This window comes from Grammomys surdaster, unplaced genomic scaffold (genome assembly GCF_004785775.1).
Source record: "Grammomys surdaster isolate TR1022 unplaced genomic scaffold, NIH_TR_1.0 273, whole genome shotgun sequence".
NCBI lineage: Eukaryota > Metazoa > Chordata > Mammalia > Rodentia > Muridae > Grammomys > Grammomys surdaster.
The window spans coordinates 3,772,412-3,796,685 of NW_021604714.1; the positions used below are offsets into that span (position 1 = coordinate 3,772,412).

General features: G+C 46.2%; 1 protein-coding gene across 2 annotated transcripts in view; it reads right to left on the reverse strand.

The window, feature by feature from the left end:
• Positions 1 to 9,693: 9,693 nt before the first annotated feature.
• The window catches only part of Stox1 (storkhead box 1), a 64,377-nt gene continuing 49,796 nt past the window's right edge, over positions 9,694 to 24,274 (reverse strand). Inside the window, exons 2-4 of one of the 2 annotated variants that reach the window (XM_028776898.1) lie at positions 19,126 to 19,278; positions 15,287 to 17,654; positions 9,694 to 9,892 (exon numbers count right to left, since the gene is read on the reverse strand). In XM_028776898.1, coding sequence (XP_028632731.1) covers positions 9,745 to 9,892; positions 15,287 to 17,654; positions 19,126 to 19,278 — 2,669 coding nt within the window. In that variant the 3' untranslated portion in view covers positions 9,694 to 9,744. The remainder of the gene's footprint in view (positions 9,893 to 15,286; positions 17,655 to 19,125; positions 19,279 to 24,274) is intronic. The other variant, XM_028776899.1, reaches the window with a different exon arrangement.

A 24,274-nucleotide genomic window follows, 5' to 3' on the forward strand; every position in this document is an offset into this window, starting at 1 on the left:
GTAGAGAAGCAAGCTGGCTTCCAACTCACAGAGCTGTGCTTGCTTCTGCCTCCCATCCCTCAGTACGAGAATTGAAGAAAGGCATGTGCCACGATGCCCGGTTTTCAGTTTGTTTTACATTATTTTGTGTGTAGAAGTTCTCTTCCCACAATGTATGTCCTGGGGATCAAATTCATTGCCAGGCTCAGCAGTAGAAGCCTTTATCAGTGGAGGTATCTTGCTGACCCGATTTTCCAAATATCTTAAAAGAGTTCCTGATAAAACCCTGAAAAGTTAGATGTTGTATTCTTTTTCTGGTCATTCTCTTATCATATCTCTTATTAAAATCCCCTTGCCTTTAACCTTAGATTATTAAATTCTAAGTTTTAAGATTCAAAAAGGTACTATTTCTAAACTTGCCTCTGGTTATTTCCCAAATCGTTCATCTTATCAGCCCCATAATTAGAAAGTCGAAGGCAAGGAGCTATCAAGATACATCTAGCACTTTGAAAGAGGAATGTGGAACTTTTACAACAAAAGAACATGAATTATTTCAGGTGATATGGAAATAAAGGGGCAGTTCTAGATTGGTGGAGACAGCAGGGACAGAGATTGCCTGTTGAGGGTGCTGAGGCAGAGAATGAGAGGCCATGTGACCATAGCCACCCTTAGCTTTAAAAACCACTGTTAGCCAAGCGGGGACAATAAGCAGGAAAACTGGATTAGCAAATACAACATCACTAGAGCAATGAGGTCCAGCGGCACTCACACTGATCTGAAGGTGAATGACCGCTGCTTCTGTTTTTGGCTTTTCCAGACAGGGTCTCAAGTTGCCCAGGCTGGCCTTGAACTCACGATGTAGCTAAAGTTTGCCTTAAAGACCCTACCTGCCTGCTTCTGCCTTCTCTGCTGGAATTAAACCTTTGTGTCACCATGCCCAGCTCCATCGTGTCTTTAGTAAATAGTTGTGCATGTTTTTTTTTTTTAAAGTGTTTTTATCATGTATTTGTGGGTATGGAGGGGGGGCACTGTGGGCGGCAGAAGAGGCCATCAGATCCCCCTGGAAATCACACTGTGGTTCTCTGCAAGAGCAATACAAGTTTTTAATCGTTGAGTTTTCTCTCCAGCACTGCTTTTGCTTGTGTTTTGAACTGGGCTGTAGAAACGAGGGTCAACATGAGCTACCCCAGGAGAGGGCACCATCACCCAGTACTGCAGGGGGAAAAGAGCTAAGAAGATGGTAAGGTTTCAGGAAAGAGGCCACAGGACAGGCTGGAGTCTGTCCGTGGACAGACCCATTACTGTTTTATACCTTCCTCGCCCCTGAAAGGCAACACCCACTTTCCTGTTTTCCTGAAGCTCCAGACAAATTCTCAAAAACACAGCAATGGGTTCTTCCCATTGTTTTCCAAAACACAGCTGACATTCAATATCGCGTTTGCTAAAGTGCATTCAGCAATAGATTTGTGGTCTAAGACCATATATATGTAGTTTAACAGCATACCTACATGGGAATCTATCACCGAGCTGGCGTGATGCCAATTACTATCAATAAACTGGATTTAAAAAGAATACAAGGGGTGGTGCTGGGGAGATGGCTTGACTGTTAAGGGTCCATATGTGTTCTTGCAGAGGACCAAGGTTCAATTCCCAGCACGCCCATGTGTACTCAGAGCAGTCTTTAGCTTCATCCAGTCCCAGGTCTGATGGCCTCTCCTCTGAGGATACCAGGCATGCACAGAGTACACAAATAAGTGTGGGCAAAACACTCCTACATTTCAAATCTACAACGAATCATACAAATGCGCGTGTATGTGTGCTGGAAGTCTATGTGCACCTGCCGTAATGTGCACATGAAGAAAGGCCAACTCTGTGGAGAACTCAGTGACCCATTCAGAGTCTTAAAAACATCAAGCAGGTCCTAAGTTTACTTACAATCACCAATAATGATATAAAGTAACAAAATCACTGATATATAAATAATAAAAAACTCCAATGATTTTTCTTTTTTTCTTTTTTTTTTCCCAATGATTTTTCTAAAAAAATTTTTTACTAGCTTTACTATGGTTAGCGTTATGTGTAGAGGTCAGAGGACAACACTCAGTAAGTTGTTTTTCCTTCCTACCACGAGTCCCAGAGATTGAACTCAAGTCGTCAGGCTTAGAAGAGAGGCCTTGCTTAACACACTGACTTTTTTTTTTTTTTTCGAGACAGGGTTTCTCTGTGTAGCCTGGGTTGTCCTGGAACTCCCTCTGTAGACCAGGCTGGCCTCGAACTCAGAAATCCACCTGCCTCTGCCTCCCAAGTGCTGGGATTAAAAGCGTGTGCCACCACTGCCCGGCCCCACTGACTATTATAAAAGAACTAGAAAAGTAAAAAGATTATAAGAAACAAATGAGACATTTGGCATTGTGTTTAGCGGTCTGTTTGTGTGGTCAGAGGACAGCATTAGGGAGGTAGTCCTCTCCTATGTAGATTCCAGGGATCAAACCCAGGTCCCCAGGCTTGTCAGCAAGTGCCTTTTAGCCACTGGGCTATTTCACTGGTTCCTTATTTTTGATACGATAAACCACTTAATGTCGAAAATCATAGAACCTTTTCAACACCTGGCCTCAACCTGGCCATCTTACCTCCCAAAAGCAAATGATGTCAACGAAGCCAACATCAACGCTTAAAAAAAAAAAAAAATCCTGGAATTGGGGAGTGAAATTGGCCTTTGTGAAATTCAGTCTTGGTGACAGACTTGATGCACTTGATTTTTCAAATGAACTTTCTTGATGTGCTATGCAGCGATAGCTCAGTAGGTGTGGGTCTGGGGTGGTCATTAGGTGATATTTTTCAAGGGCTCCATCCAAATACATTGGCAATGGAAAAAGGAAATTGTTTTTAGCACATTTATTACTTGGTACAGGTCTATTTAGTGTGTCTTAATGGCATTAAAGAAGCCATTTCTTTTTACAGTGACATTTGTCATCAGCACCAAGAAAAAACAGAGAATTGAGGTATAACTGCAGTACCAGCGCCAAAGCCTACAGCCAAAGCTCAAGGCAAACCTTGGCTGTTCGATACATTTTCCCTCCTTCCTTCCTGTTGAGACAGAACCTCACGTAACCCAGACTGGCCTCCAACTTGGCACAGCAAAGGATGACCTTGAACTTCTAGGCCTCCTGTCTCTCCACTTCCCAAGTGGTAAGACCACAAGGCCTATGTTGCCACACCCACTTCATACAGTGCCGGGAACTGAACCCAGGACCTCATGTATGCTAGGCAAGCACTCATCCACTTGAGCGACATCCTTACCTCTCCCAAGTTTCTTTTCCATTTTTTCAGTTTCTTCACTTGGCTGTAGTCCAGCAAGACAAACTAATTTTAAAAGTAACTTTTAAATATCTCCCCCCCACTACACCCCCGGGAATATATTATATCTGCTACATTCTCTGTCATGGATCAACAACACCCCCCTCATCAGTAAAGGATTTTGTTGCTATTAAAGATGCTACTATATAACCACCTTTCACAACAGAGTTTGACGCCTTTTTTTTTTTTAAAAAAAAAAATGTTTTCTGAGGAAATAGCCTTCTTTTAAAAAAAAATTCATACCACCGTGTTTTCCCTTCAACACAATCCCTGACACATGCCCAATTTGGCAGCACATTTTTATATACATATATAATGCGTCTTAAAACTAGAATCTTTGAAAATATGACAAGTTCTCTACAAGTTAAACAGAATAGAATGCCATACTACTACAGACAAAACCAAACCAAGACCAAACCAAACCCAGTAGACATCTGCCAACTTTTCACTTGGGGGAGTTTTGTTTCATTTTTTTTCCTTTTTGGATGTGAGATTACTAGTAAATACGGCTGGAAAAAAAATGGGCAGAGTAGGAGGTTCGGCACGGCAGAGGCCGGCCACCTGTCTATGATGAGGATATATATACCTGACTCCACAGCCAAGAGGGATGAGCGGCTTCGCAGCCGCCATGTCTCCAAATTCACTGAGCCTGGAGAGGCCGAGCTGAGCAGACAGGCTAGAACAGCCGTTATAGTTTGGAGCTTCTAATATTGGGAAAAGTGGGAGAAGGGACTGTTTAAGCAGACCGTTAGGGAACTGAGGGAGAGTTGGGAGGAAACATTTGAAAGGGCTGGGCTAGAAACTGGGAGGAGGGCTGGTGCTGGCCAGGAGGTAGGAGAACTAGTGACTGAAAGTAGCTAGCCACTTTACAGAAAATTGTCTCAAATGTTTCCAAAAGTGACACACACAAGCAATGGGCTCCATACATTTCCAAGATGACAGCTGTTTGTAGTCACTGTAAACAAGGTCCCCATGCTACTCTAGAGAGCTAGGATGCAAGGAGGAACCACAGTCTACTGGCACGTGAGTTTCAGACAACCTCTCTCAATCCCATTTGGATCAGTTTGTTTACACCCAGGGTTGGTTGAAAAAGATGCTGGATTCCAAGCACCCAGGGGAAGGGTTCTTCTAGAAAGCAGGCAACACAGCCTAGCCATCCTTTCTGATAATAAACTTTAATTTCCAAGTATCTCTCCAGCCCTTAAAACACATGCTTGCTTTCTGGGTTTTGTGTGGAATCCTAACCAGAAAACTCCATATTCCTGTGGTTAACGAGAATAGCTAGTGGGTAGTAAATCAGTATTGTACGCATTGGAGAAATTGGAGTTAGCATCAAGGGAAATTGAAGTTAGTGACAAATTAGAAAAGGAGCAACAATTTCATGTTTCTTTTTTTGTTTGTTTGTTTTTGTTTTTTTTTTCGAGACAGGGTTTCTCTATGTAGCCCTGGCTGTCCTGGAACTCACTCAGTAGACCAGGCTGGCCTCGAACTCATGTTTCTTTTGTGTGAGTGTGTGTTTTAAGATTTATTTATTTTACATCTATGAGTGTTCTATCTGCCCAGAAGAGGGTATCAGATCCCATTATTGATGGGAATTGAACTCAGGACCTTTGGAAGAGCAGGCAGTGCTCTTAACCACTGAGCCATCTCTCCAGCCCTCATGGTTTGTTTGTTTGGTTTTTTTTGTTTCATTTTTGGTTTTTTTTTTTTTTTAGAAACTACAACAAGTTTCTAGTAAAAGGCACTGGAAATTGCTTTCAAAATGAAAAAAAAAATGCTGGGTGTTAGACTTGGTGCGCAGCTTAGAACAGACAACACCAGACCAAACGGTTCCAAGGGCGGGGGGGGGGGTTATTCAGGGCAGAGGGCAAAGGTGGGGAGAGAAATGGGAGAAGATGGCAGAGAGAAAAAGGTGGGGGGAGGGAGGGAGGGAGGGAAGGAGGGAGGGAGGGAGAGAAAGAAGTGGAGGCTGGCCATGACCAGTGGAGAGAGGGAGAAGGGAAGGGGGAGGGATAAGAGGACAGAGACAAGCAAGAGGGAAGCGAGCAAGAGAGTAAGAGGATAAGAGAGAGAGGAGGGGGCAAGCAGCCCCTTTTATAGTGGGCACGCCTACCTGGCTGTTGCCAGGTAACTGTGGAGGTGGAGTTTAGACAGAATACTAATATTCTCCTGTTTTGGTTTAATTAAAAAAGAAAAATTAGAAAGAGGTGACAGTGAAGCAGGAATAGGGTCGTCGTGATATCTGGCTACTTCCTGCTGGAACAGGGGGCAACATGCCTCTAGGGGGAACCTAGAAGAATGGGTATGTGGGATGTTTGTCCGGTCTTAGGAGAGCTGGCTGTTTCCTGCTGTCCAGGGTCTATGGAACCATCTGAGGATAGGTCAGAAGGAACAGGTCCAGTAGAAGCAGCTGTGTGTGTGGCAGGAGATGGAACATCTGAAGGTTGCTTCTCTGGAGCTGTTTTGGATGTACCTGGACTTGACAAGATGTAGAGAGTAAGATTAATACATTTGGGAGAAAGAAAATTTTTCTAAGATGTACATTTGAAATCCAGAGGGATCCCACCCTTTGTAATAGGTAGCAAGTGGGAACTTTAGGCAGATGTACTTATCTGGATGGCATCTATTTGGTCCATGAGAGGTAGATCTGTGTAAGTTTCCTGTAGCTTATAAGTTTACAAAACAGATAACAGCATGAGTTAACAACATAAGCAGTCTTTAAGATGAGCCTTTGCTGGATCGTATAGTGGAATGTTTTATTAGAATTAGGGAAGTTTATAGGAACTCAGATATTAGGACAGTGGCATAGCAAGAAGAGAAAATATGAAGCATTTAATTGATGGCAACTGAGTTTAAGTAATATGGTAACAGATAACTGTGGAAGCTTAGCTGTCAATGTAGTCAGAAGTCTGAGAAAGAGTAAACAACAATCTACCAGTTATATATTATTTTTAAAAGGTGACAGAGTCCACTAGCCAACAGTTCCCATGGTCTCCATAGTCTCTTGGGTGAAGTCAGTTTGGCTTCCAAGCGCAGAAGACGCAGGGCTTTTTCTCTGTGGAATGGATACGCGTGACATGAGAAATGACTTACCTTGGTTTGACTTAGCTAAGTCATTTGACTCAGAGCATCCAGTTTAGCTCACTGCGTTGGTTAGTGACTGTATCATCACATACAATCCAGGCTGTATGTTCTAGGTGTCTGGTGTCCAAGTCTTCTGAAACCATCTTGGGTCAGTTGTTAGAGGCTTTGGGAATTCTGTCGGCCATAAAGTTAAACATACTACTAGCAGACTTCTGGCAAGATTGAGAGCCATAAGGATGGGCTGTAACTGAATAGAATTTAATAGCAGTAGTAAAAATCTATCAAGACAGAGCCTTTCCTATCCTGTCTTAAGTAACTTTGGCGGGTTATGTAGGTAGAGAAAAGCACATTTTTTGTATTAGCAAAGAAACATTTGGCTAGGACCAGAATAAGAAAGCTGGCAACAGTGGCATACGATCATACGGCTGGCAGGTTGAGGCTGTGAACCACAGGTGCTGTGGGTCAGGTCTGCGGCAGGTCTGCAGGGTGGGACTTCCTACTAGCTGCCAGAAAGCCACTGCCCAGTGTTTCTGGCGGCTAGAGTTTTACAGGTCCCGGGCAGAGAGGGAGAGAGAGCGCCTCCCTCACATGCTTAGGAAGCCAAGACCTTTGTGCCAGTGGTTGAGTACATGGGGAAGCAAGTCTCAGAGAGGGTCCCTGGCAGGATGCATGGAGTAGACCCAGAGCAGAGAGCTAAGAACCACAGAGGGGAAGGGAGCAAGCCGGATCCCAGACCCGCTGCTTCAGGCAAACTGGCTGACTGGCCACAGAGGAGGAGAAGGGGGGAGGGAGCAAGTCGGGTCCGGACCACTGCTTTTCAGGCAAACTGGCTGGCTGCAAATGATGGAGGAGGAGGGGGAGTAGCGTGCAAAAGGCTGACCCCTGGGAGAGACACGCTGGGGACTAGAGTTGGAGCCGGTGTTCCTGAGAGAGAATAGTCTGTCCAGGCCTGGCCTGGGGTACTCAGCCACGAGAAACTGCCTCGAGAGGAGAGGGGAAATGTCTCATCCAAGGGGAGCAGTCCTAGAACAAGGGTCAGGGAAGGACAAGGTTAGCTTCAAGCTCAAGAAATCTTCCCTGGGACCATGTGGACGGTTACTCTGACCAGTGGGGAATGGGGGAACAGTAGACCACATAGAGGGATTAGAACGAAGGTAGATAAATGCTTGAATATAGGGAATTTCTTTCCATTTACCAGACTGCTGGCAGTATGTATTAAAGACCTTTTAAAATGATCCGGTCTAGCCAGGCGGTGGTGGCGCACGCCTTTAATCCCAGCACTTGGGAGGCAGAGGCAGGCAGATTTCTGAGTTCGAGACCAGCCTGGTCTACAGAGTGAGTTCCAGGACAGCCAGGGCTACACAGAGAAACCCTGTCCGAAAAACCAAAAAAAAAAAAAAAAAAGGAAAAAAAAAAGAACATCCTCCTAAAATGATCCGGTCTAGTGTGCCATTACGTGACTACTTTACTCCATTATCTAGAGGGTACCGAATCCAGACCTTATTGCAGAGGTGTATCAATTTGGAAGGCCTCAAATCAGGCGTTAATTTTAGAGATTTGAGGTTTTTCAGGAGACAACCCAGTGGGGTATCTGTGGGTGCAGTCGAAGACAATGTGGTGCCCACTGGGTGGCGGGGGCTGCTACCAGAGCTATTTGTATCGGCATCTCGGAAAAGCCAGCAACAAAATCAGGCAAACAGCCTAGATATCAGGTCATCACGAGAATATCTAGGGGCCTCCCTCGGCTGTGGCGGAACTCCAGAGTTTCGCCAGAAAGTAGCCCAAGCTAGTACTAGGACTTCCAGCTGCTGCAAGAGCTTAGGGGGAGCTGTGAACTACTATCGAGGTGGGAAGTCACCCAAATGGCCAATGTCCTAAGTCATAGGTCAGCTAGAGGCCAGTCATATGGACTGGGGCAATGAGAAGCCAACCCCTTAGCCCAGGGAAGGCTGGCCAGGCCCTATCTTGGGCATCCAGGGTCCCTTCCGCCAATTGGAAGCTCCTTACCAATTAATACGCTGGTGTGTGTTTGTGGGCTTGTGCAGTCTGGTATCAGGAAAGGTGGAACCGTGAGGTCTGTGTCCCTGTCTGGCTACCCAGCCCACGTAGCAGAGCCCCATGTAGGGGCTGCAGTGGCACAGCTCACGTGGTGGAAGTTTTGTCTGCAGCAGCAGTGGAAATTCACGTGGCTGGTGACGGCAGGTAGCAGCAGATGGAGTCTGTGACAGCGGCGGGGTTGGTGGAGGCAGCAGCAAATCACATGGCTTCAGTCCTGCACAGGGTCACAGCAGCCAGTGGCTGGAAGGAGCTGCCACAGTACTCGAAGTATTTGGTCTCGGCTCAAATGAACCAGTGTTAGACTTCGGCGCGCAGCTTAGAACAGACAACACCAGACCAAACAGTTCCGGAGTTGGGGGGGGAGGGTTACTCAGGGCAGAGGGCAAAGGTGGGGAGAGAAATGGGAGAAGATGGTGGAGAGGAGAGAAAGAGAGAGAGACAGAGAGAGAGAGAGGGAGGGAGGGAGGGAGGGGGGGAGGGAGGGAGGGAGGGAGGGAGAGAGAGAGAGAAGTGGAGGCTGGCCATGACCACATGAAGAGAGGGAGAAGGGAAGTGGGGAGGGGCAAGGGGACAAAGACAAGCTAGAGGCAAGAGGGTAAGAGGGTAAGAGAGAGAGGAGAGGACAAGCAGCCCCTTTTATAGTGGGCAGTTGCCAGGTAACTGTGGGGAAGAGCATACCTAGCTGTTGCCAGATAACTGTGGAGGTGGAGTTTAGACAGAATACTAACACCAGGCAGTGGTGGCGCACGCCTTTAATCCCAGCACATGAGAGGCAGTGGCAGTTGGATTTCTGAGTTCGAGGCCAGTATGGTCTACAGAGTGAATTCCAGGACAGCCAGGGCTACACAGAGAAACCCTGTCTCAAAAAACCAAACCAAAACAAAAAAGTTAAAAAGAGAGGGGGGAGTAATTGGAATACAATACAGTGAGATTAATGACAGCATATATGTACAGCTTCCAAGGCTCTCACACATCCAATTTTTAAAAGAGTTCTCCAAAGTTAGTTAAAATTTTAATCCTGACATGGTGGCTTATGCCTATAATCCTAGCACTCCAGAGGCAAAGGCAGGGGGTTGCTGTTGAGTTACAGGCCAGCCTGAACTACAGTGTAAGACCACATCTCAAAAAAAAAAAAAAAAAATTAAAGTTCGACATTTGCCGGGCAGTGGTGGCGCACGCCTTTAGTCCCACCAGCACTTGGGAGGCAGAGGCAGGCGGATTTCTGAGTTCGGGGCCTGCCTGGTCTACAGAGTGAGTTCCAGGAAGTTAGACATTTATAGCTGGGGTTAACTGAAACAAGGAATCTGATGCAAGGTTCTGGCTCTTCTGAATGCCTTCACGGGTCTGCAGAAGATTCTGTCTTCTTTGAAGTCCATCCAAAATGGCTGAATTAGTAGACGCCAGGCTCTGCGTCCTAAAGATAATGAAAAGGACAGGGTTACTGTCTTCAAATCCAAGGCGCTGTGTTCTCATTTGCTGTTAGTACTAAGACCTTAACAAATCTAAAGCAACCTTTCAGAAACCTGCCCATGTTTATAGGTGAAAAGCTACACAGTAGCACAATACATGCTAGCCAGAATCAACTAGCTCCCTAACGGAATCAGTATCCGTATCTTTTTTAAAAAATTGTTTTATGTTTATGAGACCACTATAGCTGTCTTTAGATACGCCAGAAGAGGGCATCGGATTCCATTACAGATGGCTGTGAGCCACCAGGTGGTGGTTGGGAAATGAACTCAGGACCTCTGGAAGAACAGTCAGTGCTCTTAACTGCTGAGCCATCTCTCCAGCCCCCAGTATCTCTATCTTGAATAAGTTCTTTTTTGAAGTCACTGAACAGGAAAGTCAGTTCTCTTTTTATACTGATCACGTCCTTGTCCTGGGAACTCTGAGCTGCTTCTTCACCTAAGCACACGTCTGGCCCCAGCACATTTATTAAGCATATACCCACCAGTAAGCCACGCCCTCGGCTGCATGGGTAATTTGATGGCGGGATTCGGGTTTGGTGTTTATCTTTTGTGATGCTAGGGACTGAACTCAGGGCCTCATGCATATTCACAAGCGCTCTGCCCTCGAGTACTTCACCTCCCTCCCTCACCCCTCACTCTGAATTCCACACATCGTTGACAGCTGGGAAGAACGGAGAGCCCTGTGTTCTTCAGTTCAGCTCGCCCCTGTTTTGTCTGAAGTTCTCTTCAAATGAAGTACCAACCATGTCCTGCTCATCTGGCCCTGATACTAACCATCAGAACCACAGAGTAGAGTTGATGTTCAAATGCTATTTCCCTTCTTCTAAGTATCTGTAATAATTATAAGCCTCTTCAGAGAACTATATTACAATCAATTTAAAAAACAAAACAAAACAAAACAAAACAAAACAAAAACACCAAACGTAGGAATGAAGAAATAGCTCTCTTCTTTTTCAAAAGGACCTGAGTTTGATTCCAAGTACCCATGTCAGGCAGCTCACAAATACCTGTAACTTCCTCTCCAGTGGACCTGAGGCCTCTGGTCTCTGAAAATCTGGAGTCATGTGCACACATACCCACAGCCACACACATGATATACATAATTAAACATTTTTAAAAATATATATATAAATCTTAAACAGGAAGTTGGGCCAAGAAGAGAGCTAAGCATTTAAAAGTGTGTGCTAGCCGGGCGGTGGTGGCGCACGCCTTTAATCCCAGCACTTGGGAGGTAGAGGCAGGCGGATTTCTGAGTTCGAGGCCAGCCTGGTCTACAGAGTGAGTTCCAGAACAGCCAGAACTACACAGAGAAACCCTGTCTCAAAAAAAACAAAAAAAACAAAAAAACAAATAAAAGTGTGTGCTATGCAATAAGGATCTGAGTTTGATATCCAGAACCCACACAAAGCTTAAGGCTCTCCCTCGAGAGGCTGTACGTGGCAGCAGTCCTGCAGTGAGACAGGAGATAGGGACAGGAGAATTGGTCAGAAGCTTGGGAACTCAGAGAAGGGGCAAAAGCAAGAAGGAGACGTTATCTCACAGAGGAAGGAGAGAATGAGACTCCCCCAAAATTAGCTCTCTCATTTCCACATGAACACTGGACACGCATGTATGGATGCACACATGCACACAGTGCAGAGTAACTAGAAAAACGAACTTCTCTACAGAACGGGGTAGAGCGGCGGCCTTCGCTCGCCCTTCCTAACGCCGGACCCTCTGACACAGTCCCTCATGGTGTGCTGACCCCTGGAGCCATAAGATTATTTTTGCTGCTACTCCATAGCTGTAACTTTGCTACTGTTATTAATCATAATGTAAATATCTGTTTTCCGGCAGTCTTGGACAACGCCTGTAAAAGGGTCACTTGACAACCCTGCCCGAAAGGGGCTCTCGACCCACACGTTGAGAACCAATGAAATAGACGAATCAGCTGTTAAGAACACTGGCTCCAGCTGGGTGGTGCTGGTAGAGGCAGCAGATCTCCCAAGTTGGAAGGCAGCCTGGTCTACAGAGTGAGTTCTAGGGCATCCAGAGGTGCACAGAGAAACCCTGTCTTGAAAAAAAAAACAAAAAACAAACAAACAAACAAAAAAGCACTAGGTCCAAAAACAAAAAACCAAAAAAAAAAAGCACTAGGTCCTCTGGAGGACCTGATTTTGGTTCCAGCATCCACAGGACAGCTCACAGCCATTTAAACCTTAAGGGGATCTGCTGATGGCCCCTTGTCTTGTGGCCTCTTTGGGCACCAGGCACACATTGTGGTACACAGACATATATGCACAAAGCATCCATATGTATAATTTTTCCCCTTAAAGAGGAAACTAGAAAAAGAAAAGCTCTTTTTAAAAAATAAAAATAGTCAGGCGTGGTGGCTCACACCTTTAATCCCATCCCAACACACTGGAGGCAGGGGAAGGAGGATCTCCTGTGAGTTTGAGGCCAGCCTGGTCTACATAGTGAGTTCCAGGACAGACTGAGCTGCATAGTGAAACCCTGTCTCAACAAGCAAGCAAGCAAGCAAGCAAGCAAATACAAATTAAAAAGCTTCAAGAAAGCCAGGTGCTGTTATGTCCCAAGGTAGAAATCTCAGCAATGAGGTAGTTACTGAGGGGCGTGGTAGTTACTCATGTGAGTGTGACAAAACAAAAAACAAAAAACAAAAAACAAAAACTGATGAAAACAACTTTGGAGAGAAAGTTTAGTGGGTCAAAGGTCAAGGACATAGACTATCAAATGGAGGAGATATTTCAGAAGGAAGGGATTGAGGCAGCCGATGACACTGTACCCTAGTGACAGTGCAGTGCTCAGCTATCTCTCTCTCTCTCTCTCTCTCTATCTCTCTCTCTCTCTCTCTCTCTCTCTCTCTCTCTCTCTCTCTCTCTCTCTTTTTATGGTGCTGCCCACAGTTGGGATGGGCTTTCCTATCTCAACTCACCTCATGGAGCTAATGTCTCCTAGGAGATAAATGAGTCGTCACTCTGAGCTACATAGAAGGATCTGGAGTTCAAGGCAGCTTGGGTACAAAGAAGAGCCTCTCAAAATTCTAAACAGCACCTCACCCCACCATACCCCACCTCACCACCTCCCCAAAAAAACAATCTTGGAATAGTAAAGTGAGAAAGTCACAAGTTGGAGGCTAGCCTGGTCTACATAGTAAGACCTTGTCTCAAAAACCAAAAGCAGGGTCTGGAGAGCTGGCTCGGCAGCTCAGAGCTCATGTTGCTCTGGAACAGGGTGAGAGTTCTGTTCCAAGTGGCTCTATCGCCTCTAACATCAGATCCAGGGGATCCGAAGCCGCCTTCTGGCCTCCAAAGGGGACCTGTACATGCGTGTACATAGGCCGTGTACACATAAGCAAAACAATTTACAAATCTGACAAAACAAAAACCAAATTCCAAAATAGCTGTGATAAAAGCTGCAGGATAAGCCATGATAAATTGGGCAGAAAAGGACACATGGCGGTAAATGACTTCCCGTTAAAAGATTTACTTCTGTCCATGGGTGGGTGTTTTGTCTGCATGTACATTTGCACTCCAAAGGAGGGCATGAGGTCCTGTAGGGATACAATTATAGATAGTTGTAAGCTACCAGGTAGGTGGTGAGAATTGAACCTGGGGCCTCTGGAAAAGCAGCCAGTACTCTTATCTACTAAGCCATCTCTCCAGCCTCCCAACCCCCACCCCCTACTCCAGTATTCTCGTTAAAATACTTGTATTTACGCTGAGGGATGGTAACACATGCCTTTAATCCCAGTGCTAAGAAGGCAGAGGCAGGTGGATCTCTTGAGTTTCAGGTCAGCCTGGTCTACAGAGCAAGTTCCAGAACAGCCAGGGTTACACAGAGAAGCCCTGTCTCAAAAAATAAATAATAAAAATAAATCTTACTAAAAGCAAAATAGTAGAATCGTTACAGAGTTTTAAAAATCCTTTAATGGGATGGTGAGATTGCTCAGTGGGTAGGCACCGGCTGCCAAGCTTGATAACTTGAGTTCTAGCCCCAGGATCTACTAAGTGGAAAGAGAACCAACTCCTTCAAGTTGACCTCTAACCTCCACATTCTGTTGTAGCATACACAATGTTCTTAAAGTTTTTTTTAATATTTAGGTTTTGTGCAGTGGGGGGTGGGTGCTGAACCCAGGCTGGCTTTGAACATGCTATGTAGCCGAGGATAATCTTGAACTCCTATTTACACTTCTCAAGTGCTGGGATTAGATTTATGCCTCCGTGTCCCACCTATGCAATACTAGAACCAAGCTCAGGGCCTTGCGAATGCTAGGCAAGCGCTCTACCAGCTGGGCTACAACCCCAAGTACGTGACTTCTTCCGTAGCTTAAGTCCATAATCCATTTGTCATGTGTTATTTAAGCAACCTGGGTGAGAGAGAAGCAGAGGCAGTCACGTCCTTCAGTTACCATGGACAGATCCAGGGACAGATGAGAACCCCTGCGATGCTTAAGGTCTGGAAGTGCCCTGGTTTTTAGTAGCTCTTTTCTAGTTTTAGAAATAATTTCCAGTAAAAACATGGTTTCCAATAAAAAGGAACTCTATAGAGTCAGTTTTCTTTATAATGATGTAACCCTTGTGAGTCAACCAGTCTCCGGGTCAGGCCCCACTCCCTAGGATAGCTGGACAGCACAAACTAAACAGATGGGAAAAGAGGAGGAGGAGGAAGAGGAGGAGGAGGAAGAGGAGGAGGTAGAGGAGGAGGAGGAAGAGGGGAGAAGGATGAGGAGGAGGAAGAGGGCACTGAGAGACAGAGGCGGGCAGTTCTCTAAGAGTTCAAGGCCAGCCAGGGTTACAGAGAGAGACCCTGTCACAAACAACAAAAGAAAGTTGGGTAGTTTGGGAGGAGCATGAGGAACTGTGGGAAAGAGGGTGAATATAATCAAAACGCTTTGTGTGGGGTTGGAGAGGTGTTTTCGGCAGCTAAGAGCACGGATGGCTCCTGCAAGAGGACCTGAGTTCAGCTCTCCACTCCTCCATGGTGGCTTACAACCATAAGTCCAATTCTAGGTGATCTGACACCGCTCTTCTGACCTCAGTGGGTAACAAGCATGCATGCAATGCATGCACAAATAAATATACACCCAGGCAAAACACCATACACATACAAATAAATCCCTAATATATATAAATGTTGTCTGGAATTCTCCAAGAATTCATAAAAACATTTTTTAAAAAGTGGCCTCCATCCTACCATATGCAACCCCATTGTAACTTGATACAATTTATTCCCCTAAGGCTGCTAGGAACTGTTATACTTTTATTTCTGAATTCCCTCACCAGGCAGCTCCACATCCACTCCTGCAAGAGTAGCTAGCACGCCTCCTGCACCCTTACCTGGGGGAATCGATTCCACTGTCCCCTGTCATGCTGTAATTCTCTGTCCCTTCTAGGTGACTGTGTTCTCGCTGTGGCTCCCTAGCCAGCACTGGCCGGTGGGAGGTCTTGAGGAGTTGTAACTTGTCTGTGAAATGCTCTTTCATTTCCTGATTTGGAAGGCTCTGTCTCCAGACAGTTGGATTCTTTCCCCTATCACCAGGAGAATCTTGCAGGATCTCAACCGGGAAACTGGTTTTCCTTACAGTAGAACACTCAAGTAAACTTCCGCCAGCAGCTGCTGGGGTCTGGACATGGGCAACAGTGGGCTCTCCTTCGTAGTTGAAATCCCATGGAGCCCCTGAGTTTAGGCTAAGATTGTCATCGAGATCAGGGTTTGGGCTTTCCCCTGCATTTGAAAACAACCCTGTGGCCTTGTACCGGTGATTCCTTTCGATCGCTGGAGGCTCAAGCCTATCGGTTTTGATATGACAGTCAGTCAGAGATCTCCCAGTCCCGGCTGGTCTTCCCAAATGATGCCATGTGCCTCTACCTGCAAAGGAGTACTGAGGGCATCCAGGCAGCGTGGGACAGAGATCATCTGTCTCAGAGAAGTCATCGTCCTCTAAACACAGAGAACTGCAGCCCCCATCATCCCCACCCCCGGGATCACTCTGACTCAAGGCCACCTCGCCCTGCTCACTGTCAGAAAGCCCCTCGTTTTCCATATTCACAATCTCTGCCTCTGGGATTTGAAATGCCTTCCTACTTAAATCTTCTGAGTCGCCATCTTGTCTTTCATGAGTCCTCAAACGGTTTGCACCAACTGGGCAATCTAAGAGGCCAAGGTTTTGGAACTGGTGTAGCGTCTTCTCCACTGTCTTATCCTCTGCACACACAGAGGAGTCTGGATCTAAAGGGCAGCGTTGTGCGGGCAGGACCTGCTGCATTGCTTTGGTCCCCAAGAACATGTCACAGTCTGACCAACTTTTCCTCAAGACTTCAGGGAGGGCCTTGTTTTCCTCGTGATACACACCAGCTCGCAGTATACTTTCCCTGAAGGAACAGCACCGAGCATGGCTTGGCAAAACTGTACGTGGAGGATAATTTCTTGGGCCACCTCTGAAATCGTCACTGACTGGATGGACAGGAGCTGTTGCCACATGCGTGGGTTCTGCTTCCAGATTATGGCATTGTTCCAGATACAGCGGTTGGGCTTCACCATCAAAGACTCCAGAAGGATCTGAAGAGCTTGCTCTCCGGAAAGGCTTTTCCTCCGGCCCGATGCAACTAGGTTTCAGACCAGAGGTCTTCTGAACGGTGTACCCTTTGGATACGGGGTGCCCTCGGAGATGCATGCCCTGGAACGGATTGTTAATCTGCTTTTTATAAATCAAGTGGGAGCCTAGCACAGCTGGATTCCTGCCATGCAAGTCATGAACTTGTTCACTGGAGCTTTTAGCGCTGGAAGCAGGCTGGGCTGCCGGAACCTTGGGGTGCTTTTCCTTTTCCTGTCCAGGGCTTCCTGGCTCAAGCTCACTTCCCTGGCTCCGTGCTTTGTGTCTACCCCGATGAGAACAGCTCCGCCTGTGGGGCTTGGCGAACTGGCCCTGCCTTTTCCGAATTGCCTCTTTAGAGGAATACTTGTGCCTAGTAGTCAGTATGTCGGTCGATGTGCCCTGGCTGTTATAGTTTTTCCGTTCTTCATATTTTTGCATTAGGGCAGTGTGCTTGGTTAACTTGTCAACAGTCAGTACAGGATTAATTCTTCTGATGATTGCATGTTCCACATCTCGGGGGATGTTGTTGGAACCGTCCTCATCTCGAACCGGCCACTCTTCGGGGGGGAACTGTGCAGAGAAACTGTGATACTCCGCTTTGGCCTTCTCTTTTCTAGATAAACTGCGCCACAAGAACCCGAAACCAAATCTTTTGCCTTTGTCTTTGGTGTATGGTAATGGTTTGGGGCTCACACAGATGTGGGTGTCTTCAGATGCTGAAACTACCTGATTCTTAGTCAAAGCCGTGGGCTCCTCAAGACCTTCCTGTTTTTTTCTAGTCACTTCTGCAGCAGCCAGTGGATCCTTCGAGTCGTGCGTGTTTGTATCGGGGTAGCACTGACATGAAGGACAGTGGGAAACGAGAGCCTCGTTCTCCTGGGTTGGCTCTGCACAGCAATCCACGCTCACCAGATAGGTCCCGGAAGTGGGCCCCGAGCACCCTTCGTCTGACCGGAGGGCTCTCTTATTTCTCTGCATGGACATATTTGTGATGAAGTATGTGCCTGGTGTAACTATAAAGTAGCCCTCTCCAGTGTGGTAAATCTTCCTCTGTTGAATTAGAGCCCCCAGTGTGCTGTAGAGAATGTCTGGGGAAGGAATAGTAATACCTTAAAAAAAAAAAGTGAAATCAAAAATTCAGAATGAGCACATATTTGATTAATAAACTTGGAATTGATTATATGCAATACATGCAATTAAAATGCTAGCTGGTCCGATGGCTCATGAGGTAATGGTGCTGGCAGGCCATGTATGCAGGCCGGCCATGTATGCAGGCCCGACAACCTGAGTCCGATGCTCAGTCTTACAAAGTATCAGGAGAGCACAACTCCCAAGAGTTGTCCTCTGACCTCTGCATGTGAGCTGTGGCACATACACGCCTGAACAAGCACGCATGCGCACATTTTTTTTTTAATTAGAAAGAGTTGAGTATTGTGACTCATATCTATAGTCCCAGTGCTAGGGAGGCAGACACAGGAGAATCGGCAAAATTTCAAGGCCACCCTGTGCTATATCTTGAAAACTGAGCCAGCCTGAGCTACAGTGAGACCCTATCTTAAGCAAAACCAAACAACCCAAGAAATAATGTGTAATTAAGCTACAGAATACTATATATAAGTTGGTCCCTATAAACACGCATGCTAGGCTAATGGCTGAGTACAGAAAACAGAACCCTGAATATCACTGGATAGAAATCAACTTAAAATTTGAAAACTTAGTAGGAAAGCAATGTCTAGTAGGTATGAAGCCCATTTATATGAAGCCATATAAATAATGTACAGAATGATCTCTTACGTCATAAAGGGTAGACTAAACTCCTCATTCAAATGTGGTTTGTGAGGCAGGACTAAGAGCTTCAAAGACTAGCAATTCCATCCCTGGGAAACAGCCGTGGAGAAACGGGAAGGAGGTGGGAGAGACAAATTTTCCTTTTCCAACCCTCACTACTGAATCTGATTATAACATGTATTTACATGTGAAAAGAGCCATCCAGAAAGTAGAAGAAATACCTTTAGGAAAGACAGCGCTGGGGCTGCTGAGTGGCTCTGCAGATAGGTACCCGCTGCTAAGCCCGAGGACCTGGGTTCAATTCCTGCGATCTACATGGTGAGAGACTGACTCTTCTATGAATTGTCCTCTGACCTTCACATGTGTACTGCCATGTCATGCATGAGTCATCACACACACATACACACACACACACACACAAATAGCATGTAGCTTTTAAAGTGTTGACGTAGGGCTTTTCCTGACAATGTTTTTTTTTTTCTCCCCTGTACTGGTGATGGAGGGCAGGGCTTCGTGCATGCCAGGCAAACATTCCATCACAGCCATATTCCCAACCTCACTATTACTTTCTGAGACAGGGTCAAGCTGCCAAGGCTGGCCTTCGTCTTTTCAGTCCTCAGCCTTAGCTTGAGACTGCACACCTGTGCCACTGAGCTGGGTGATTCATGTTATTTTGACAAAAGATTCTATAGCACAGAAAAGGAAAGACACCATACTCTCTATATGTTTAAGATTGTTTATAAATAGAAACCAAACACATTCGAATGACTACAAATGGTGGAAACTGGTTACCTGGGTAATGTTTCATCAAGTGCTCCAAGAGAGATTCCTGTGTTACGGCCACCTGAAGTGCATTCATATCAGCTATAGCACAGCAAAGAACTTCAGCCAAGGACACAAACCGACACTGGGCTATGGGACTCATTTGCACTGGGAGGACATCACCTGCATTGGAGGTCAAAAAGAGAGTACATGATAAATCTTCTATAGCATGAACCATTCAAGATTAATGAACTGAGAACAGCTTAAAAGTCTAACAGGACCTGCTCAGATTCTGTTAACCTAGCATGCTCAATGGTAGAAACTATAGAAGACAAAGGTTTATGCCCTAATCTCCCCGTGATGTGCCGTCGGAGGTCAGACATTGCTATCCTGCAGTTCACGTTTAAAAGCAGACTTCCATATCAGCTGAGAAGCCCTGGTTCAGAGTACAGCATCATTTGCAGCACGGGTGCAGATAAGCCATGCTTGCCATAGACAACTTATCAGGCAGGGGGATGAGCTATTGATGGCTATGGAGTTTGGTCCACCAAAGAGAGAAACTGATGATAAAACTCAGGGGTGGGGACAGAACTCAGTTTGTAAAGGGCTTGCCTAGCATTCACAAGACCCTGATGAGGCATAAGGCGCATGGTGGCACACACCTGTAATCCTAGCACTTGAGACAGACAGTGGAGAATCAGAAATTCAAGGTCACCCTTGACTACATAGTGAGTCTGAAGCCAACCTGGGATACATGAGACTCAGTCAGTCTCAAAAATAAAAAATAGATACAGTTTAGTGGTAGGGCACTTGCCTAGCATGTTCATCCTCTTACGTGAGGCCTTGGGTTCAACTCGTACCTCACACACACTAATAAACTAATCTACTACCACCCTATAATCCCACACCAAAAAGTGAGTTACAACAGTAACAAAACGCATCGTGTTTTCAAGTGTGTTTCCGATGTCGGGGTGCGGACATTTACAGTCACCCCAGGCTGCTGACAGCCCACTGGACAAAGTGGGAAGCCCTTCCCAGCACACTCCCTCACAGCCGGTGCTAAGCTACATGCTGCAGGTGCATAAATCAAGTTTTGTGTCCTGGAAAGTGAAGTGAACCCTGACCCCCGGGAACCTTGTGACAGATGCCAAGATGGCTTCCGTTGCTGCTGTGCTCTTGGCTTCTGGGACATAAAGTGAACTTCCTGTGCAGAAGATCGCACGTGCTGATCCAATCAGATGTCACAATTCCAGAAAAACCACCCTACTGTGCACGAACTAAAAGCAGCACCCTTAAGGACGGGCTTGCATTCCACACTTTTAATCCCAGAGCTTGTCAAAGCATTGTGTTAAAGGGAAAGTGCAGGCCAGAGAGCAATGTTCCCTCCCTGCAATGTTCCCTCTGTTTACACAGTTACTCCTGGCTGCTTCGGATCCCAGCCGCATCTACATGGTGCCATAGTCCGGGATGCTCTTGGGGCTCACTTCCTCACATCACTGTGCACCTGAGTTCCTTGGAGACCACCGTGAACACAACCTTGATGAATGCGCCAGTCAGCCATGTCTGCGTGGATATGTGGGTCGATGTGTAGATGGTGGAATCAACTCCTACTGTGACTACTGCATGTGGAGTGGATTCACGGGGACACACTATGAGAGCTTGATGCCTCCTTATTGATCAAAGCCTTGCCACAATGATACAATATGTGATGACACTGTTGACAGCCATGTTTGTCACTGCCAGCCTGGATACACAGGTGCCCTGTGTGAGACAGAGCTATACGAACACACTGCAGATCTGCCTTCCTCCTTTAACTTCCTTGGAGCCTCAGGCTGTTTGTGTCTGTCAGCCTGGATTCACAGACAGGAGCCTAGCATGACTGTCCTCTGAGAGGCTCCACTCAGCAGCTGACTGGAAGCAGAGGCAGAGACCCACAGCTGAACATCCACAGAGCTTGGGAAGTCTTGTGAAAGAGTTGGGGGCAGGGGAGGATTGAGGAACCCAAGAGGATAGGGTTTCTATCTTAACTGAGTCAATTAACCTGGACCCCGGCAGGTTCCCAGAGACTGAATCACCAACCACAAAGTACACAAGAGCTGGACCTACACCCCTAACCTTCCACCCCCTGCACATCTGTAGCAGATGTGCAGCTTGGTCTTCATGCAGGTCCCCCAACAACTGGAGCAGGGGCTGTGCCTGACCCTGTTGTCTGCCTTGTTTTCTAATTGGGTCACTGTGTCTGGCCTCCAGAAAAGGATGTGTCTAGTCCTGCAGTGACTTGAGATGCCAGGGTGGATTGATTCCTTAGAAGGGACCTCCTGCTTCTCAGAGGTGAAGGGGGTGGGGGAGTGGCCATGGGGGGGGGCTGGGATGAGAGGGGAGCTTAGATCTGAATGTAAAATGAATAAATAAGTGGAAAAACTAAGAGAAGTGGTTAGGCCAAAAGCCAAATACCATCAAAATAGAACAAAATAGATGCCATGATCCATGTCTGAAACGGTTTCTACAATGGATCACTCAACAGACAGACAGACAGACAGACTGACTGACTAGAAAGGATTTTTAAAGTTGTTTTTTTTTTTTTTTTTTTTTAAAGACAGGGCCTCAGCTATGTTTCATGGGCTACCCGGAACTCATTATGTAGACCAGGCTGGCCTTGAATTCAAAGAGATCCACCTGCCTCACCTCCAAAGCGCTAGGATTAATGGTGTCTATCTCCACTACCATCCGTGCCTTGTTAAATTCCTTGTTGCGTTCCATTGGTTGATTTATTTCTTTACTCTAAATTTCTCAGTCATAATGAAAGGAAAGAACACATTTTAAAATAAACTTGAGAGTTTACTTTGAGGGGAAATGAAGAAAAAGTAAATGCATTCCACATGCACATAGACGAACAGCAGCCAACGAGGAACAGGAGCCAGCCCTTCACTTGCCAAGGCTGACAGTTTCGAGTAAGGCAGATCCTCGGAGCTGGCAACCTTTAAATGTTGACTAGACACCAGGCAGTGGTGACACATGCCTTTAATCCCAGCATTTGGGAAGCAGAGGGAAGTTTGAGGCCAGCCAGGTCTACAGAGCAAATTCCAAGACAGCCGGGGCTACACAGAGAGACCCTGTCTCAAAAAACAAACAACAAAAAAATGTTGACTAGAATCAACCTGCTGGGGGGGATGGTTTTAGACCAGTAGTTCTCAACCTGTAGGTCTCCACCTCTTGGGTGGGGGGGAGTGGGGGGGTCAAACGACCCTTTCACGGGGGCTGACTATCCGATATTTACATTACAATTCATAACAGTAGGGAAATTGCAGTTATGAATTAGCAACGAAAACAGTTTTTACCGTTGGGGGTCACCACAGCATGAGGAACTGTATTGAAGAGTCACGGCATTAGGAAGGTTGAGAACCACTGCTTCAGACTAAGGCAATCAGTCCTTGCCTCCTAGTGCCTAATGCCTTAGAAAGCCCCAGACTGGTCGAGGGCAGAGGCTGAGAAAGCGTGACTTGCTTTTGGAGTAGGTGACAAGAGCTTAACAACCCAAAACAAGGGGCTTCGGGCGGTGGCAGTTGTTACTCTTGCAAAAGACCAGGTTTGGTTCCCAGCACTCGCGGTGGCATCTGTACCAACTCCAGTTCCAGGGGAACCAATGCCTTCTGACTTCCACGGGTTCCAGGCACTCACGTGGTGCACATACATACACACACAGACAAAACATTCGTGCACCTAAATAAGTCTCAAAAAAACAACCCCATGCAGGATAAGAGCTCATCATGGAGGAAAGACTGAGCTTCCTTTATGTCCTTGTAAGGACATAAAGCCTCACCCCCATCAACCTCAGGTGCAACCCATCAAGAAAAATAACCCACCCGAGAATCAATGCAATCCTCGTCAAAATCCCCATGACCTCATCACAAAAAATAATGTTTAAAAATCCTAAAGTTCAGAGGCTGGAGGGATGAATCAGTGCTTGAGAGTACTGGCTATATGTACTTCCAGAGGTCCAGCTCCCAGCACCCGTGTGGAGTATAACTCCAGCTCCAGGGATGAGGGCTTCCTCTTCCAGCCTCTGTAGGCAGGAGTCACGTAGGAAGTGCAGGCAAAACACTAATGTATATAAAACTAAAATTTAAAAAAAAATCCTTCATATGAAAGCACAAAACTAGCAGGTAGCCAAAGCAACCCTAAGCAGAAAGCAACACTGAGCCAGGTTTGGTAGTTCATGGCTTCCTGCTTATCTCTTGGGAAGCTGAGGCAGGAGGATCACGAGTTTGAGTCTAGGCTAGGCTCCAAAACAACTTCCAGGTCAGTCTTGGCGCTATATCTTAAAAACAAAACAAAACAAAATAATCCCTGATTAGACAGGAAAGTAAAAGTGGGGTGGGGGTGGGGTGGGGGTGGGGTGGGGGGATATTTGAGGTGGGAAGAGGGTAGGTAGGGAGGGGGAGAGAGATGAGGATGAGGAAGAGATAATGGGGGCGGTGAACCAAAACTGTGTGAAAAGTCCATTAAAAAAATCGAATACATAAGCTAATAGACAAAACCTGGGTGCCGAAGAGCTGAGTCTTCAGTTAGGAATACTTGTTGCTCTCCCAGAGGACCCAGGTTCAATTCCCAGCACCCACAAGGTGGCTCCCAACTTTCTATAACTCCAGCTCCAAGTGATCCAACACCCCCCCCCCTTTTAGCCTCCTAGGGCATCTGTAGTCAAGTGCACATAATCATCACACAAAAGACACACATATATGCATAATTTAAAATAAAATAGATTTTAAAAATTAATTCAGGGCCTAGAAAGATGGCTCAGCAGTTTAGAGCACAGGCTCCTCTTCCAGAGGACCCAGTTCAATTCCCAGCAGCCACATGGTGGCTCACAAGCACCCCGTTATTCCAAGTCCCCAGAAGTTGTGACACAGTCTTCTGGAATAGATGTGGTATATGTTACATGCAAACAAAAATCCATATGTATGAAATAAGTAAATCTAAAAAAAAGTCTTAACTCAAAATGAACCAAAGACCTTAAAAGAAAACTCCAACTATTCCTCCCGACTCAAGTCCTGGGACTACACAATGCCCAACCTGTTATGTTTTAATCTGGGGCATTTCAACTTGACTTTTAAGGTTCAGAAGAGACTGTGCTAGCAAATAATACAAAACAGAAAAAAGGGTACTCAAGAATTTTTAG